Source organism: Telopea speciosissima, unplaced genomic scaffold, assembly GCF_018873765.1.
Source record: "Telopea speciosissima isolate NSW1024214 ecotype Mountain lineage unplaced genomic scaffold, Tspe_v1 Tspe_v1.0443, whole genome shotgun sequence".
NCBI classification, from domain to species: domain Eukaryota; kingdom Viridiplantae; phylum Streptophyta; class Magnoliopsida; order Proteales; family Proteaceae; genus Telopea; species Telopea speciosissima.
The window spans coordinates 10,598-30,857 of record NW_025317779.1 but is presented as its reverse complement, the minus strand read 5'-3'; the positions used below and the strand labels follow the sequence as shown (position 1 = coordinate 30,857).

General features: G+C 41.5%; 1 protein-coding gene across 1 annotated transcript; it reads left to right on the top strand.

Annotated features, from left to right (window-relative positions):
* The first annotated feature begins 10,740 nt into the window (after nt 1-10,740).
* Nucleotides 10,741-20,030, top strand: LOC122648090 (chromatin assembly factor 1 subunit FAS1-like). The gene is made up of 8 exons (XM_043841352.1): nt 10,741-11,246; nt 11,328-11,427; nt 13,206-13,353; nt 13,438-13,561; nt 16,048-16,412; nt 16,504-16,818; nt 19,635-19,716; nt 19,812-20,030. Exons 1-8 carry the CDS (start codon nt 10,782-10,784, stop codon nt 20,013-20,015), a joined length of 1,803 nt encoding a protein of 600 aa, XP_043697287.1. The 5' UTR covers nt 10,741-10,781; the 3' UTR covers nt 20,016-20,030.
* The last annotated feature ends 230 nt before the right edge of the window (nt 20,031-20,260 follow it).

Genomic DNA, 20,260 nt, shown 5'->3' with positions numbered 1-20,260 from the left:
ACAACAAATAGTTGTTATGTCAAAAACGTTATTTTAGGCATAAATTGTTATAAATTTTGATTTTTGTTATCGAAACAAGTGAAACAAAACGGATTTATCAAACGGTTTTTCTGTTCCATTTGTGTCTTGGTAACATTATCGCAAAAGAAACAAGAGAAACAAAACGTTGTCAAACGGTCCCTTTATGTTTCTATTTACTCGTTTATAAATAAAAACAAAAACAAAACCAAATCAAATTCTTTTTCTTTTTTTTTTGTAGATTCTGCTTTTATATGAACCGAACCAGCATACCAAAACCAACCCAATCAAGCATGAACCGAACCAAAATCGGGTGAACCAAACCGAACCCGTCAAATCGGGCAAACCACCGATAAACGATCACCGCATTGACCCGTCAACCTAGTTGGGTTGGGTAAAAATTTGGATTGGGTTGCTGGGTCGATCGACCGGTGCACATTAGCAAACCCTTGATTTTTTATTGCATTATAGCATAACCCATTTACCTTTAACTTTTTACCTTTGACTTGTTATTTTATTTTATTTTTTATTTCTAAATGGGGGAATCGGATGGGGAATATTCTCCCATCTTCTTCCTCAAAATGAAACAGAATGCAAAAACAGGGTTTTTTTGAAAACGATTGGAGTCCACCAACGGCCAACCAAAGATCGACGGGCACAGTAACACCGACGAAGAACCCTTTATTCAGTGACCATAAGCCCGACGTTATTTGCCGATAAAACATAATGGCCACCATGATTTTGCGAAAACTCTTATAAGGTTTCAAAAATAAAAAAACCTCACAATACGCCTGATGGTGGTGGACCAAGCAATCGATGGCCACAGATGACACCAACGAAGGACCCTTCCTCCGACGACCTTAATCCGGTGTGGATTGGCCGAAAAACTTAAAACCCCTTAATATTAACAAAACGATGAAACAACCACCACTGTTCAAAGATCAATATACATACAAAAAGATTTATTACTACAAGTTGCAGCCATGGTTCCGGCCATGGTCACGGGAGCTTTTTTTTTTGTATGGTGCCGATAAACCTGCATTCATGAAGACCAATTGGAGGCGGCCACGTGTCGGTCCAAAGAGGTGGACGATAACGGGATCGAAGGAGGAACTAGCATGGGCGACCACCCGCACCCTTAGGGTGTGGCCTCCCTTAGGCGCCAACCCCTTGGGGATGACCTCCCTTGGGGACAACCTCCTTGGGATGCAAACTTTTATGTACACGCCGACGTGGACTTGGGACACACGTGGATACAAAGCAGACGTGGATCCTGATAGGAGACCAACACCATCGTCACGGTTCGTTGTCAATCGGATGTACGCCGCCTCAAGAACTCTAGAACACCGCTTATCAACTATACAATCCCAGATGGACATAAACACTAAGCACCATATTTGACAACGTATCAACATCTATCCACTAAGAACGACAACCCAATCTGGGACACTACATCCCACGGAAGACAACCAATTAAGGAGGAACCCTCGCTACCCAGGGACTCTATCAACTACGAAGGCCACTCTACATCAACCGGGACTCTCCACACCGTCATGCTCTACTATAAAAGGGAAGGTACTCTACCCCCAAATACCCATCTTGAATTCTATTTATCATCTGTTTGCTCAAAGAGATCTAACTTAGGCATCGGAGAGTCCTAGGCTGAAACCACACCGGTTCTCCTTTGTCACCTTGATCATTTTGTAGGTTACGACACTCGAGAGACCGCTGAACAATTTCTTGACGCAACAGATTGGTGCCGTCTATGGGAACGATGCTAGCCATTGTACCTACTAGCTTGTTTCCATAACTATTCAACAATGGCACCACGAGGCAAGAAGACCGTTCCCTCTACCAACAATGTTGTGAGGGAGGGAAACGGATCACCTCCTCCGGAGAGCTCACGTCACAGAGCCATTGACCATGTCTGTTATACCCGCACCCCGGATCATAATTAATTTTTTATTTTTTTCCCGTGACGTGTGGTTATCACTGCCACGTATGCGGGTGAGCTGTTCTCACTGGTGGTCAAACCCAGTTACAAATTATTGACCATGATACGGGCTTACCATTGACACACCATGGCAATGGAAAAGTAAGTTCTAGCCTCAAGTCTTATTAATTATTCTTCCCTTGGTAACCTCGAAGTGCGGGTCCGGGCTTGAACCGCTCGAGCTATTTCTTGAGAGAAGGGAATAATTTAAGTTCGGGTCCCACGTACCTTTAGGAAGTACATTGGGGACTTATACCCATCTCTTATGAACCCAGCTAAGAATGGGTTTTTCCCTAATTAAGGTTGTGGGCAGGCCCATTTAACTCTATTTGACCCAAAGATGGGTTAACCCATTCCTTTACCCTAAATAAGACCATGGGTCAACCCATGAAGCCCTCTTGACCCATTTAACTTAAAGGACCCAAACCCATTTTCTATAAATAAGACAAAAGGGGGGGGGGGGAGAAGCATTCATTTTCATTTCTTCTCCCATCTAACCTAAATCGTGGAGGAGAGAAAGAGGAGAGAAAGGAGAAAGAAGAAAGAAGAAAGAAGGAAAGAAGAAAGAAGGAAGGAGAAAAGCTTGGTTGAAGGCTTGGAACCTCACCTTGTGAAGCCCTCTACGTGGAGCTTTTCTACATTGGGGAAGGTAAGCCATTGAAACCAACATCTCTTCATCTATTTTGAGTTTTGAGGTTTGGGAAATGGGAGAAATTCGACCTAGGGTTCTCTTGGAACCCAAGGAATCGATGGAACCTCTAAACCTACACTATAGTGGAGTTATTTCACTCCATTACAAGCCCTAAGCCTAAGTAATCTCTTTCCATTTATGAAATTTAAGGTTTCTACCCTATTATATCCTAATTTAGGTTCTCTTTGTTTTCCCTCTTAAATCCATGGGATTACATGGACCTAATGAAGTCTTAGAACCCTAATGGACCTAGGAGGAAGCTTTCTTGAAGCCTCCCTACCTTTAAACCCCTTGGAAAATGAATCCCTAGCAAGAAACCACCCCGAAATTACCTTCCCGAGAAGGCCCCTGTGAAGCTTCGGATTTACACTCGGTTTCGGTTTCAAAACCACATCCGCATCCGACCTTGACTAAAATTGTCCTGAGCCCCGTGAAGCTCGGATTTACACTCGGTTTCGGTTTTAAAACCACATCTCGCATCCGACCTTGACTAAAATTGTCCCGAGCCCTGTGAAGCTCGGATTTACACTCTGGTTTGCTTCAAACCACATCTCGCATCCGACCTTGACTAAAATTGTCCTGAGCCCCCGTGAAGCTCGGATTTACACTCGGTTTCAGTTTTCTGAAACCACATCTGCATCCGACCTTGACTAAAACTGTCCCGAACCCCCGATTTCCTAGGATTTACATGTGGTTGCAGAATTTGGGCATGAAACCACTCCCGCAACCACTTTGTTTCAAAACCTTATACTAAGTGATTATGGGAGACCTTTTGGGGATCCTTTCCCTTCGCTCGTTTAATCTTATTTCACTCTTTGTTTAGGTTAATATATTCATCTTGTGGCTTATTGCTTGATCGAGGCGACAACTGATAATCTTGGTGCTTGGCATATACATTGTGAGTGGGTTTAGTTGTTTGGGCTTGATATTATTATTGCATTGTATATTATGTCATCATTATAAATTATTAAGCATGCTTGTGCATATTACATATTTTATATATGAATGTTATGATGTAAATTGGAGATGCTTTACTTTGATGGGTCTCGGTGCCGGTGGGTGCCGGTGCTGGAACCCCGGATAATATATATAATTATGAAGAAATTATGCTGAATGTCATGTTGAACTGTATGCGCCGTGCCGTGCTGGTAACCGGGCACTAAACCAGATGAAAAGTTGATGCGCCCGGATTACCTCTCGGGACGATAGGACTTGCATGTAGCTGTGGCTAGGATTTTACACCCTTATGCTACGACCCTTACCAACAGGGGTTTAGGTGTTGGGTAATCGGACAATCGGATTCTCGTGGAGGTGGGAGAGGCCACCATGGTAGTATTGGTTATCGTGGGTCCGCCACCGAGTGGTCTTGGAGGCTTCGATCGGGCGTAGGTCCCAGGTGACAATTGAGGTTTCATTGTGGCGATAAGTTAAGTGACCCACAAGTGTCTCCCGAGTTGTCACAAAGTAGCATATACCTCTGACTTAGTTGTGATGTTAGGTGGAAAATTTACTTAACATATGCATGCATCATTGGACTATGTGAATTGTGTGTTTGTGCATCCCCATCCCCTCACTGGCTGGAGAGCTAACCCCTCGTGTACACAATTTTTAGATTATGATGCAGTAGTGGAGGAGCCTAAGTCGTGTTAGAGGAACATGGCAACGGGTGTCCTTGTGACGATTGCGCCTACGGGCCGTGAGAATTCTTGGGACTTGTTCCCCTTTTGTTTATTTTAGGGCGTAGGCCCATGTAAAAACATTTACTGTTATACCCTTCTTAATCATTATTAGATGGTAATGAAAAATGGATTAACTACAAGTATTTATCATCTAGGCTTTGATCATCTTGTAACTATTGATTTTATACGCTCCAAAAAAACTACCGATCATTTGGAATGTAATATTTCCCTTTCCGCACTCGATATTATATTGTTTTAATATTAGTTATGACTGTGTGTTGGGACACTGTGTCAGTGATCCTGGCAGCTTAGTAGGATGACAAGCGTTGTCCTAGTCACCCCTTATAATGTATTTTATCCCTTGTTGGGATGGGGGCTTGACAATGTCTCTCAGGATAGGGGGGTCCCCGAGAACCAACAAGTTGGGGTAGTCAACCTCAACCCTGAAGTAGCCAGTGAAGCCGCCACCGCGAAACTAGTACCTGATCCTAATGCACCAGCAACTGTAGGCCAGATCAATGACTTATAGCAACAAATCCTCCATGACCAACAACTCTTCCACGACTACCTGAGGCAGTGTGCAACATCCCACCGTCGTAGGATGGATCCCTGGTGGGAGCAAAGCCTTAGGAGGTTACCTCTCAGGGGTGATAGGTCAGAGAGGCGCACCAGACAGCGGGGGGATCCCTCCCAGCATTCTAAGAGAATAATAGACCTCCCAGTAAGGTCAGACTGTGGGAGAACACCATCGTACCGATCTGTGGTTGGTGTTCCAAAGTCAACTTGGGGGAAGTTATGCACCAGGGCGGAGTCCATCCTATAGAGAAGAAGAAAGCCCCTCGCATTCACGTCAAGGTTCATCGTGATGTGACCCTACACCATCCCTCCAACATTCAAGACGAGAGGGGACTTCTAGGAGAGAACGAGAACGAGGTCGCAGCGAATGGCCAGCCAGACGTGAGGGACAGTCACAGGATGAGGAGCTAGACAAGAGACTCCGAGATTTGGATGAGAAGTTGGAAGGGTTGAAGAAGCAGACCAAGGGTGAGACACACTCGATCCCTGGACAGCATCCATTCTCGATAGAGATCATGGTAGCCTCACTCCCATCCAGGTTTAGGTTCCCACCTGTGAACTCTACAATGGTACCATGGACCCCAACGACCATATCAACTACTTCAATGGGATGATGACCCTATATGGGGGACCGGACGTGGTCTCCTGCAGAGCATTCCCTGCATCCCTCAAAGGTGCAGCCACTTCATGGTTCTCCAAACTACGATCAAGGTCAATAGGTTCATTTGCAGAGTTATGTGAACAGTTCGTGACCCGTTTCCAGAGCAGTGTCAAACAAAAGAAGACCACGGTCAATCTACTGAATGTGATACAGAACCCTGGGGAGTCCCTAAGGGAGTATGTCAGCAGGTTCACCAAGGAATCCCTGGAGGTCCGAGACTTAGATGATCAGACCCAGCATGCAGCCTTGGCTGGGGGTATCAGGGACCTTAACTTGATCAAGGACCTGGCACGTCATGAGACTAAGACCATGAAGGAGCTCCTGGAGCGGTGTAACGAATTCGCCAACATGGCCGAGGTACTACAGGCCCGGAAGAAGGGAATTGAAGCCAAGCCACAGGATACCAAGAGGTCGGCATCGGATGACCGCAAAGAAAGCAAGAGGTCGAGGTCCGAGGTCCAAGGTCAAGGATTGGGTAAGGATGTGTCTGTGGCTGAATTGGGTTAGTAAAAAAAAAAAAAAAAGCCACGACCAAGGGCCGTAGACGACAGGCCATGGACATAGACAAAGTTCGAGGTCCAAGGTTGAAGTTCGCGAGGGGTCGAGGTTAAGGTTCGAGTAAGGACGTGTCTATGGATGAAGACCAATTCGACAAAAAAAAAAGAAGAAGAGAAGGGCCGTAGGCGATAGGCCATGGACATGGACGAGGTTCGAGGTCGGAGTTCACGAGGGTTCGAGGTCTGAGGTCCGAGGTCCAAAGTTGAGGTTCACGAGGGGTCGAGGTTAAGATTCGAGTAAGGACGTGTCTATGGCTGAAGACCAATTCGACAAAAAAAAAAAGAAAAAGAGAAGGGCCGTAGGCGACAGGCCATGGACATGGACGAGGTTCGAGGTTGGAGTTCGCAAGGGTTCGAGGTCCGAGGTCAGAAGTTGAGGTTCGCTAGGGGTCGAGGTCAAGATTCAAGTAAGGACGTGTCTATGGCCGAAGACCAAATCTACCCAAAAAAAAAATAATAATAAGAAGAGAAGGGCCGTAGACGATACGCCTGTAGACCATGCCTGGAACTCAGAGCATCTGAGGAAGCACCACCAGTAAGAATAGCAGCAGCAGTACCGCCAGTAGTAGCAGTAACCAGTAGTAGCAACAAAGTCACCAGTAGTAGCAGTAGCGTAGTCAAATGTCAACCATGGTACATAGTATATCGCATTACAGTTTTCAAGGATAATTTGAAATTTTATTTAAAGTAAATAGTTGATTTTAGATATACCCGTCTACTCCTACTACTCAATGCCACCAAGGCCCGTTGGCCACCAAGGTTCAGAGACCACTAAGGTCCGTAGACCATCTAAGGTCCATCGACCACCAAGGTCCACCCAAGGTCCGTCGACCAACCAAAGTCTGTAGACCATCCAAGGTCTGTAGACCACCAAGGCCCGTTGGCCACCAAGGTCCGGGACCACTAAGGTCCGTAGACCACCCAAGGTCCGTAGACCATCCAAGGTCGATCGACCACCAAGGTCCACCCAAGGTCCGTCGACCAACTAAGGTCCGTAGACCATCCAAGGTCTGTAGACCACCAAGGCCCATTGGCCACCAAGGTCCGTCGACCACCAAGGTTCGTAGACCACCCAAGGTCCATCAACCACCAAGGTTCGTAGACCACCAAGATCCATAAGACCACCCAAGGTCCGTAGACCATCCAAGGTCCGTAGACTACCAAGGTCCGTAGACCAACCCAGGTCCGTAGACCACCAAGGTCAGTAGACAATCCAAGGTCCGTAGACCACCCAAGTCCATAGACCACCAAGGTCCGTAGACCAACCCAGGTCCGTAGACCAATCAAGGTCCATAGACCATCCAAGGTCCGTAGATCACCAAGGCGCAATGCCACCTAAAGACAAACATTTGGGGGGCACCAAAAAAGCAAATGCCAAATGCATACATGGAAGAAGGTTCTAAGGAAGAAAAGTGAAAGTCTAAAAGCAAGAGAGAGAAGAGCAAAAAAGTGAAAGGATGAAAAAGTGAAAAAGGAAGAGAGCGATGGAGAAGATATATCTGCACAAAGAAAAGTAAAAAGAAATGGTGTAAGAGGAGAGGCTTGAACTCACAACCTCTCCCACTTCACCAAGTGATTCATAGGCATACCCTCCAATGAGCACAAATTTGCAACAAACCCCCTGAGAATGCGGGATCTACTCTCTTGGACATTCTGACCCAAGAGAGTGGGGGGCAAATGATAAACCCAGATTCATGAAGACCAATTGGAGGCGGCCACGTGTCTGGTCCAAGGAGGTGGACCGTAACGGGACCAAAGGAGTAACTAGCACGAGCGCGGACCACCTGCACCCTTGGGGTATGGCCTCCCTCGGGCACCAACCCCTTGTGGGGATGACCTCTATTGGGCACCAACCCCTTGGGGGATGACCTCTCTTGGGGGCCAACCTTCCTTGGGATGCAGACTTCCATGCATACGCCGACGTGGACTTCAGACACACGTGGATACAGGCGCCGACGTGGATCCTGATAGGAGACCAACACCATCGTTACTGTTCGTTGTCAACTGGACGTACGCCTCCTCAAGAACTCTAGAACACCGCCTATCAACTGTACAGTCCCAGATGGACATAAACACTAAGCACCATATCTGACGACATATTAACATCTATCCGCTGAGAACGACAACCCAACTGGGACACTACATCTCACGGGAAGACAACCAATCATGGAGGAACCCTGCTACCCAGGGACTCTATCAACTACGAAGGCCACTCTACATCAACCGGGACTCTCCACACCACCATACTCTACTATAAAAGGGAAGGTACTCTACCCCCAAAAACCCATCTTGAATTCTATCTATCATCTGTTTGCTCAGAGAGATCTAACTTAGGCATCGGAGAGTCCTAGGCCAGAACCACACCAGTTCTCCTTTGTCACCTTGGTCCTTTTGTAGGTTACGGCACTCGAGAGACCGCTGAACGATTTCTTGACGCAACAGCTGCTAAAAACAAATTTGAAACCAAAGAACATTCGGCCATGGAGCCATGGTTTCGGCCATGGCCGATGCCAAAATAGGAAATTTTTTTTTTATCGGCTAAATTGATCCACACACAACAATAATAAAATTAATAACTGTAACCACATTGATCAATCATGATCAGGCTCTGATACCATTGAAAGAATAAAACAAGCGGAATATTCATGGAGATCAATGAACATACAAAAATTACGGAGGTGTTCTTGGGTACCTGGATCCATGGTTGTGAAAGCTGAATTCTTGACGATCCTTATCGCACACGAACTGTGTTGGTCAGGTCTACCCTCTTCCACACAACTTTAGGTTTTCTTAGGTTAGTCACTTAATGGGCTAGTGATAACTATTTATAGTGGTGAGGGTAGAGACCAACCCTGCATAGAAACTAGGGTTTCCTTCCCATTAAGGAAACAATACCTTAGGTCCACACATAGTAACTGGATTCATACCATTAAGGCAGCTCCCATCAACACAACTAAACCGATTTTGTGAAAATAAAGTGGGACTATGCCAGCCCACCTTATGAAAATGTTACATTATCTCCCTCTTTTTCTCGATCGATCTTAGTTTTCTCATCTCCATAATGAGATTTTTTTTGTTGGAAACATGATTTGAGGAATTGGTATTGGATCTATCGATTCATATTGGTATCAATCTCCACCGATACGGATTCCTGACCAATACGATATCGATCTAGGGGTACTGTCCAAGGGTAAAAATGTAAATAAGATCATTTTTTTATTAAAATTTAAGGGTAAAACCATCTGATCCAAATTGATATGGGCCAATCCGAATCATTGTCATATCATTATCGGTCGAGACCGATGCCGATCTCGATGCTGATTACTAAAACCATGGTGGGCAGTGATACAAAAATCACGAGACTTTCAAGGCAATTTCACCATTAATGAGGTGAATTTTGAAATTCAAACAAAGAATTTTCCATAACTACAATGTGCATCAAGCACCGAGAAAATTGTGATGGTCAAGAACGGGATTTTTATCTCGTACAATTCTGACACCCTCCAATTCCCCTACAATCCCTCACATGCGGGCTGAAATGACTACTTACCCACTGCTTGGACACACTTCCCAAGGCAATGGATAAGTGGTCATTTCACTCCCATGTGTGGGATTGTAGGGAATTGGAGGGTGTCAGAATTGTAGGTGATAATGATCCCTCAAGAACGATTCCATCTTCTTCCGCGCACATTTGTACATGCTTGAGTACTAGTTGATTTATGACCATCGGTGCGTCTAAGCATGTGCAGTAGTTTGATTGTTGCTACAGAATTTGTACGTGTTTTTTTGTTTCTTGGTATCCAAAGATAGCCTTTGAAAGTTGAGAGAATGTTAGAGGAGAGGAGAGGAGAGGAGAGGAGAGGAGAGGCGAGGAATTCTACAAATAAATGAGCATAGGGACGAGGGAGCTCATTGCTAATTTAACTTATAAACGTTCCGCTATGTTTTTTTGGGGTGTGGGGTGGGGGGTGGGGGGCGGGGGGCGTTAAACAAAACGTTTCGCCACTTCTATTGTTTTTGGTAAAACGTCCACTTGGAGGCAAAAGAATTGCAGTTGGCGGGAAGTCTAAATGTAAGGTTCGATTATCTATTAACAACTTTCATTTCTTTTCCCCTCCATCAGCCGTCCGATGACATCACAACATGCTCGAAATATAACGATGAAGACAAAAAAGTAAAGAGACACATTCGTTCATCTCTTTGTCGGAAATCTTAAAAACGAAAACTAAGAAAAAAAAGGTAGAACAGAAGTACAGAAAACTCTAAACGTCGCCGTGATGGTTGGTTCCTAGGTAATGCTACGAATCTGACTTTATCTTCTCTTTCGTGGTTTAGATCTAAAAGTAAAAAATTCCTTGAGCACGAGTTTGAAATGGTGATTTTTCTCTAGGTTTTGACGGGTTTTGAGCAAAATTCGATTTTGATTTCTATTCACACTAAAAAACCCTTGAAATCCAGATTTGGTTGATCTTTTGATTAGATCCTGTTCCTTGGATTTTCTAGGTCAATGGGTTTTTGGGGTTGATCTGAACATACTTCTCCAAGTGGAAATCTTTATTTTGGGTCTTTCGGTATTCGGATTGCTTTGTCTTGAATAGTTGAGAACATGGTAGTCGATAGTTTGTCCGTTCATGGGTCGAGAGATTTAGAAATGAAAGATGGGGGCCATGATAATAATGTGAAGAAATCTCTGAAGCGAAAGAGGCTTTCGGTCCCTGACTTTGTGAGCCAAGACGATAGAGAATCCAGGATTCATGAGTTACAACAAGAGCTAAATAGTTTGTGTCAGTATTTCAAGGAGATTTCACTCCAAAAAGTGTGTTTTCACGAGAGTAGTGGTGGTGGTTGTTCAAGTAGTTCCATGATTGCTTGTCTTCTTGAAGAAAGCGATCTTCCATTCTCTGTACTGGTGGACGAGATTTATGCAAAGCTTAAGATGAGAGATGGGATTACTTTGGCATATGTGCGAAGTACGGTGCTTTCTGTTGGGCAGAGATTAATGTATGGGATTGCTAATGCCGATGCTGATGTATTGGAAGATAACTCTGAAACATGCCTTTGGTGTTGGGAGGTAATTCCCCCTTCCTTTTGTGGGCTTTTGTTGATTGTTGTGTTTGGATGCTTGTTTTTATTTAAATTTTTTTTGGTCCAGACGAGAGATCTAAAGTTAATACCAAAAAGCCAGCGTTGGGTTTTAAGTATTAGACGTACTTGTCGGAAAAAAATTCATGAGAGGGTCACTGCTGTTTCAGGTAATTGAATATATTTCTATAAATATATTTTGTGGGTTTAATTGTTTACCCTGTTTTTTGGTTAAATAGTTAATGAGAGTCGTTTGGGGGATTGAGTTTGTTATGCATGAACCATTTTGTGCTGTTCCATTTTTGTTCTCTCCATGATAGTTATGTGCAGGTGACTTTCCATCTTAATATTTTTGTCTCACTTGTGTGTAAAGTCTTTCAATTAACAAGTTTGGAAGTGATGGACTATAATTTATATAATAAAATAAATGGGCTAGAGTAGGTTTTTTCTGACAGGGTGGGGGATTTTTTTTGGTGTTGATCCTTCTATTGGAGTAGTGGATTCAGCTGTTTGATCATAATTTTCATCTCCCAAAGCTGATGGAAGATGGTTTTTTGAGCATAGTAGCCAAAGATGCTTGTATGGGTGATACTCTATGTAAAACTGATTTCAATACAGCTAGAGTGGGTTTGCCTTTGAACCACACTTGAAGGTGTAATTAATTAAAGACATCCCACTTTTCTGGGTATTTGCATATCAATACTTTATTTATTTCCTTTAAAAGCTCTAGTGATAGCTAGACAACAACTTAGTTAAACCCCCCCCACACCCCCAAAAAAAAAAAAAAAAAAAGAAGTGTGGATGGCTGAATGAAAGATGATAGTTTCCATAAAAGAGGAAGTTAAACAGCTTGTCTATTTACTTAAGGCCCATGATGAAATTGTTTTGGAAAAGATTAACATTGACAACTTAGTAAAATTATTGACAAATCCTTAATCCAACATTTCTTTACAGGAGCCCGTTTAATGGATATAGGTTTGGTTCTCTTATTGACTGTCTTCTGTTTGATTTTATTATTCTTAGCATCGACTATTTTAAGGTTGTTGAATGACAACATTTAATTTTAGTCTCTAGACCATCTGAATAAGATTCTTAAAAAAAGGCGTACCCAGTGCACGAGGCTTCCGCCACTGTGGGGTCTGGGGAGGGTCATAATGTACGCAGCCTTATCCCTGCTTCTTGGAGATGCTGTTTCCCGACTCAAACCCACTACCACTAGGTCGCAATGGAGCAACCTTACCGTTGCACCGAGGTCCACTCTCTTTTGAGTACAATTCTTCATAGAATTAATTATGGTCCAGTCACCACAAATATGCCGTACACTGTTTGGAGTCAATGGAGAACTTTCAATTATCTTATATGGAAAAAAGATTGTTTCTTAAAAATGTGTTACCATAAATTAATTGGAAATTCTTTTCTGTAAATCTTTGAGTCGCAGGAACTCTAAACTGTGTTTTCTATTCCTCTGACATTGTGACTTGCACTGCTTTAAGTTTGTATGCATATAGGAATTATCCTTTTCTTTTTATTGTTGGAAAAATTAAAGTTTTGCCAAACAGGTGGTTGTTCTCTCTACTTTGTTTTACAAGTATCTTTGTGCATGGGAATGGTAGGGGAACTATCAACCACTGTGTGGCATCAGTAATTTTTGTTCTTCAGTTTACCCTGAAAATCTCACCTGTTAAACATTATCATTTTAAGACTTGCAAAAGAAATATGGAGTTGTCAAAAGGGATGTAAATCTATATTTTGGACTGTGGATGGTGAGGATCATAAATAAGAATGTTTAGTGGGTCGCACTTGGTTGGAATTAATTAATCTGATTTGTCATATGTATGACACAGGGAAAATGGTGTCTCCCATTATGATTAATGTTTCTCTTTTTAGGTTCTGCTATTGTTAAAAGAAAGAGTGGATAATGGTTACTAATATATGAGGCATTTTTCAGCAATGGTATTGGCATTGCAAGTGCCAGAAAGCTACCAGAACTATAGAACTGATTTGATGAAAGCATCGGAAAAGCTTGGTAAAGCATTAAATGAAGCAGAAATTCGCTTATTAGTGGAAAACATGGTGCAGAAGAATGGTGCTGAAATGTATGTACTTGTACTGGCTTTGAAGGTTGGATGTAGGGCTTTAATGGAACATTCTTGTTAATTTTTTTTTATTGGCTATTGTAGGGCTGAAAAGGATGCTAAACTAAAAGAGAAAGAGCTAATCAGGGGATTGGAGAGAAATAAGCGAGAAGCTGAGAGGGAGAAGAAAAGAATGGAGCGTGAACTTCAGAAGGAGAAGTTACACAGTGTAAGTGCTAAAATTTTGTTATCCTTATGGTTATCTGGTTGTAGCTGCATCTGTTTTCTGTATGGTCAGTACTTGCATCATTCATCATACTTGTGCACAGCTAGACTCACCATATTCATTCTTAATTCACTGTGGCTGAATTCCCAAATTTGGAAAAATCACTGGTGTTAGCTGCTTATATAATTGTGGATCTAATAATTGTCTTTATCACAAGAAGGAACAGAGAACTGAATAAACTAGGTGTAGATATTATGCATACAACGTTAATGAATCTGGCATTTTGAATAAAATTTAAGTGTTTGGATTCACGATCTCAACTTATAGATCAGGAAGTTGGAATTGGGTGTGGAGTGAATATAAGTAACCTGCAATCTGTTTTAAGGCTTCCAATGAGCTTTATTTGCTTTACTGTTGTCTTTCTCATGCTTAAAAATGGGTATGGAATGTTTTTGCAGAATGCGCAACATAATTGTGCCCGAGAAGTTCAGATATATTTTTACCAAACAAGATCTCATTGCATTCAGGAGCGTAATTCCCAATTTTGTGCAATATATGAACTCCACAAATTTTAAATGTAAAACAATTGAAGAGTAGGAAGAATACACAGTGAATATGGGTTTAGAAATGAAGGGAAAATGTCTAAAAGAATCACTCGCAACGGAATCTTATAAGCGGGCTGCTTTTTCTAATGAACATTGAATTATTGATTTGATTGGGAAGAAGCAAGGGAAGAATGTAAAATCCCATGGCTATAGAGTAGTTGGGCTTTGGAAGTAAAAAATAAGGGAAACTTAAGATTTAAGCAAAATAGTTGAAAGGTGAGGCAGGGTGGATTCTCAAAAACCACAAACTCGTGCATGTTATGGGCCAAATCTACTACCCAAGTCACTTACTCCAGAGACAGAAAGATTCACAATACCTTTCCACTTCATTTTTCAAAGTCCGCCATGTTGGCTAGCCTGTGTTCATGAACATGGCAGACACTGTAGGCCTATATGGTTTTCATAGCAGGTGCTGTGTTTGACAACTGTATTTGTTTGGGAAAAATGGCCTGTCTCTGAGTCCTTGTTGCATAGAAGACTAGTGCACAACTACAGGTACTACTGCAAAAGTTGCAGACCATGAAAATAAACTGGTGAACTTTAGAGGAAAAATACCTAAAACCTATTAAAATTGGTCAAGCTTGGTATTTGAGTATCACGATCAGTCTACTATTTCCACATTAGTTAGCAGTCCACGAGCAAAACTGAGGCATAGTTTTTGCCTTTATCAAACTTTCTGTATTTTTCAAAAATAATTTGCTGAAAAAAATCCAGTGTCAGAATTCGAATATTCAGATGAAAGTTGAATTCCTTGAGTTAATTGGGTGTAGGATAATGTAGGACTAATTTGAAAGGCCTCAAACAGTCCCAGAAACAGGATCTTAAACCAGGGAATGAGTCAACCTTAATGAAATCTCAGATTATAACAAGTCTGATGGATTAAGGGAATGAAACAAAGTTGAAATATTAGGATGGAATGGAAGCAGAATAAACGAGACAATCTGAAAGTATTCTAACCAGCAGAACAGTAACACAGGTAAGGATATGCAATCGGTGACAGTAGTAGGGATATAAAACAGAAAATAGAATAGAACAGCAGTGTAAGAATTAATTATATATTGAAAATAGATCTGAAACATTTAGTGGATCAGTACGACAAATCAATACATAAACAGCAACAATAAAACTCTCTATCGATTTCAAAGCTGAGTTAAATCGAGCTAGGACAGAATAGGGGGAGTTTTCTGATAACAGGAGATCAGCAGGTTAGAATGGCCTGCAAATTGGATCAAGTCTCTCTCTTGGTGGGTATAAAACTCTATCAAAAGATGGGGTTGGTTTGATGGCTGGTTTGGGCTGGGGAGTAAGGGAACAAATTAGAAGGTTGGAGCAGAATTAGAAACTAACAAGGTTTTGAGTGTCTGAACTTAATTAGAGGGAGTCGGTTGAAGAGAAGAGTCTTCTAACAGCATTAGAACAGTGGTAGGATGAAGAACACAAGCATGAATCAGCCTCCCAGGTTTCCAACCGCAAGGAGTTGACTGGATCGAACACCAGCCCCTTACGCACCAAGGATTCTCCATGGGAGAGCTAGAAAGCTGCAACAGATATGTTTTTTTAGACAAATTGTGGGCTTAGTCTGCCCCCTTGGGTTGCTTTTATAGATAATAATAGAGAAGAGCAGCAAGGATCCCAAATAGGATACTCAATCCCCTCTTTTGGATTACACCTTGCCTTGTTAGTTTCGATCCTCCTTGGCATTTAGTAGTTAATACATAGTTCCAATGTATCTGATACCATGGATAAGGCAGGGATTTCCCTTATATCCAGATTATCTAGGTGATCCATTTCCTATGTATCAATTTATTCTTTCAGATGTGAGTCAAGTTCGTTCACTTAACACACATAGACTTTCCCTAATAGTTTTTTCTTCCTCCCTTGCAGGAAAAGGAATTAAAACGGTTGCAGGATGAGGCAGAGAAAGAAGAAAGGCGCCGTGAGAGAGAAGAAACTGAAATGAAGAAACAGTTGAAGAGGCAGCTGGAGGAAGCGGAGAAAGATCAACGACGCCGAGAAAAGGAAGAAGCTGAATTAAAAAAGCAACTTGCCATGCAAAAGCAGGCTTCAATGATGGAACGCTTTCTTAAAAACACAAAGAATAATTCACCTAGACAAGATGAAAATTCTTCAACAAAAGCAACTGCTTATGATCATTTCTGGAAGAAGGATGAAACACTTAATGCTGTAACTTTGTCTATGGATAATGCCCTATCTTTGAAAGATGGGATAAGTACCGTTGAACTTTTCAAGTAATTTTTGAACTCTTTTGCTTTGTTTTCTTCTTTTTAAAATTTCGAATCCATACTCTTCATTTTCCTGAACTCTATTCATGCATTGCAGGTCACACCGGAGTTCTTGGTGTCAATTGCGTCATTCTTGCCATTCCAACAGATCCCAGCATTGGGGTGTCCGGTGTAAGCCTAAGAGAGTGTTGATCAAGGAACTTAAGCTAACTTCTAACAAAGGAGTGGAATGTGGTGATGAGCTAGACAAGCTTGTAAATGGATGGGAAGAAACAGTCTCTGATGATAGATCTGGTCGTGATAATGCACATGATCCTCCAACTGACATCCGGAAACATACTAGAGCTCTGAAACTTTTGCAGTTTGACAAGAGCCATAGGCCAGCATTCTATGGCACATGCCCTAAAAAAAGGTAAGCTCCCTTTTCAAGGTTCTAGAAGAGATCTAGCAGCAAGAATTACAACCAGGATCACTATAGATGTCCATAGAATCATGTTATGGACAAAATATACCGAAAATAGGAGAAACTTAATAATTCAATACCAATGATGAGATTAAAACAAAATCTGGTCAAGTGCAGAGGATAATCTGATCTATCAACTGATATAAAATCTTGAAAACCAGAACTGAAATTCTTACTTGCTTAATGTTTAAACTAGAAGCAAGAATCGAAGAAACAATTCAGATTTTGATCATCAGATCTAAGAAGTAGATTTGAGTCTAGGATGATTCTGGATCTTCGATTAAATCTCAGAAATGATATTCAGCAGGAAACAATAGAAACTGTGAAATAGATATGCTCAAAGAGACAGAGAAGAAGAAACAGTAGAAGCAGAAGATATTCTTGAAGAATATGCAGAAGAGGATTAATGACAGAAAGCATCTGATTGCAGGATATGATCAGAATTAGGTTAGGAAAAGGGTCAGCCAGGTGTGGAAAACCTAGTCCCATATGCACTGCTCAGTAGCACAAAAACTCTTCAGAACTCTTACTCAAATCATATCTAATTGATTGGGGGGGGGGGGATGTATACATGTATATAGGAACAGAACCTTATACAGCCGTCAAGTATCCAAATCACTCAAACTCCTTTAACTAAAACACTAATCTCGTGTAGTGGCTTCACCCTCTCTTTATAGGCTTATATTTTGAGTCTGTTACCCATGAACAAGTAGCCCAAGGCCCAAAAATTGCATTAATTCCCCTGGTGTTGGAAAAAAACTCATCCTCAAGTTTTATAGTAGGGAAGAATCATCTCCACTTGATAGGCGTTCATGATTAGTCGCTTATGATCCCAAACAAAATCAGCGATCATTAGAACCTTGTTATTAAAGAATTTTTGAGGTGGAACAAAATCTATGCATTCTGGAAATCTGTTGGGATGATCGCAATTTGGTTTTCTTCAACAGAGTTCTTGACTGCAGGAAGTCTTCAATTGTAGCCTGCTTTTGAAGATCTTCTACCATAGGAACACTGTCAAATCATAGTTGTCAAGGCGTTGCCTAGGTGTCCAGGCTCCTTGGTCACCTTGGATACCTTGTTCTCCTAAGCGGGCGCCTTGGTCACCTTGTGTCCAGGGCCCCTCCAACGCCTTGGGTCGCCTAGACGTTATAGCGTATGAGTCAAATTAGGTCTCAACTGGAATCTTTTCTTGAATATTGTCAATCTCAATTGGATTGTCATGCACATCTTCAATCAGATTGTTCTCCATCAGATCTTCTTTGTCATTCATTGGTGAGTCTCCTTGGATCTTCTTGTTGCTTCGTTGTGATTGCTTGAGGATTATTCCATCGGGTAGAAAACTCATCACATTTCTTGTGCCACTTTTGATGTTGTTTTGCATTCTCCTACCAAAACATATTTCATATCGTCCACCAACTAATCATCTGCTCGATTAACTGAGGATCCATAATGAATGGGGGACATTAGCTTTGGCTCTGATACTAAATAATGCAGTTCAAGGTCCTAGAATGGATCTAGAAACAAGAGCTGCAACTAGGAAAGTATAGAAGTTGATAGAGTCAGGTTATGGGTAGAATAGATGGAAAATTAGAGAAATTTAATAATTCAAGACCAACAATCAGATTAGACCACAAATCTGGATGACTGTAGAGGGTAATCTGATCTATCAACTGATATAAAATCTTGAAAATCAGATCTGGAATTATAGATGATTCCTCACTTGCTTACTGTTTGAGCTAGAAGCAAGAATTGAGGAAACAATTCAGATTTTGATGATCTAAGAAGATGTTCAAATTTGAGTCAAGTATGATTCTAAATCACATATTTGATCTTAGAAACAATATTCAGTAGGAAACAATAGAAACTGTGAAATTGATATGTTCAAAGAGAGAGATAAGAAGGATATGCTTGAAGAATATGAAGAAGAAGAGTTTAGGAAAAAAAGCATTTGATCTCAGTCATCAGGACTAAAAGTAGAAGAAAAGATCAGTCTACCAGATCTGGAAAACCCAGTCTCTTATGAACAGCTCATCAACACCAAAACTATGAAGAAAACTAAATTTCCCCCCCTCAAATCATGTCTAATTGATGGAGGATATATAAATATATCTTGAAATTCTTAATTAGACTCATAAAATGACTCCTAATCACTCACACTGACTTACTAAATTGACTCAAACAAAACTCTTAGACGGTTTTTAAGTATCATAATTTTACTCTTAACTCCTCTAATGAACTAATCTCGTGCAATTTACCCCCACTTAATAGGTTTATAATTTAGACCCATTACAAAATTAACCCCATAAGCAAGTAGCCCAAGGCCCATATAAAACCTATCTATGGCCCCAAATAAATTCTTCCTAGGCCCCATTGGGGCAGTCTTCACTGCCTCATCTCTTCTATTTTTCTGATTTGTATTTAGTACAGGAGAGTATTGGTTGTTGAGGAATATAGAGCATCATGCTCTATGTTGAGGGCAGAAACAGTACATCCAATGGGTTGGATAGGGCTCATTTGGGAGATCTTGTATTGAGAAAGCGGTGTGATAGGCTAGACAGTTAGATTCGTAGAGGATATAGACTTCAATTTATTGCTATAGATGATCTGTTAGGTTTGAACCAGTGACTTGTGAGTACCAGTTTCTTGCAAGTGCACCATCTTTGGTGTCTATCCTACTGTAGCATGGATCCCCTTCTCCCTCTCTCTCTCGCTCTCTATATATGTGTATATATATATAATCTGATACTGAATTATTTGCTTTTTAGTTATGTTGTTGGACCTCGTCACCCTTTTAAGAAGGACCCGGATCTGGATTATGATATCGACAGTGAGGAAGAGTGGGAAGAGGTATTAGTGATATTTTTGTGTGGTTAATTTATGATTCTCATTAGCTAAATTCCCTGCATTTAAGATATTGAGCACATAATGTTCTCCTTGTGCAGGAGGAACCTGGGGAAAGCCTTTCTGATTGTGATAAAGATGATGAGGAGGAAAGTGTAGAGGAAGGGAATCTAAGAGCTGATGATGAAGATGGAAGTGAAGATGGATTCCTTGTACCTGACGGATATCTCTCGGAAAATGAGGTACTTATTGCAATATACAGCTTACATACTTTCCTTTGCAATCACTTATCTAATGTGTTCTAAAATTCACATCAAAACATCAGCTTCTGCTTTTTGGGTTTCTAAAACTTATATTTTTAGGGTCACCTTTTGGTCTGATAATATTAATAGGAAACTTTATAGACAACTGGACAATATTTTTATGTTCATATGTGACGATGTGGTTCCAAGATCACTATTAAGGTGAAGCTGGTTTTTTGGTCAGTGTTGATGCACTAATTGGAATCCCAATTGTTGTATGATCTGCTTCTTATCATTTTTAAATAGAT

Coding starts and splice junctions, on each gene's coding strand:
- LOC122648090 (XM_043841352.1), top strand. CDS start 10,782: ATGGTAGTCGATAGTTTGTCCGTTCATGGGTCGAGAGATTTAGAAATG. Junction 11,247..11,327: donor CATGCCTTTGGTGTTGGGAG/GTAATTCCCCCT, acceptor TTTTTGGTCCAG/ACGAGAGATCTAAAGTTAAT. Junction 13,562..16,047: donor AGAAGGAGAAGTTACACAGT/GTAAGTGCTAAA, acceptor CCTCCCTTGCAG/GAAAAGGAATTAAAACGGTT.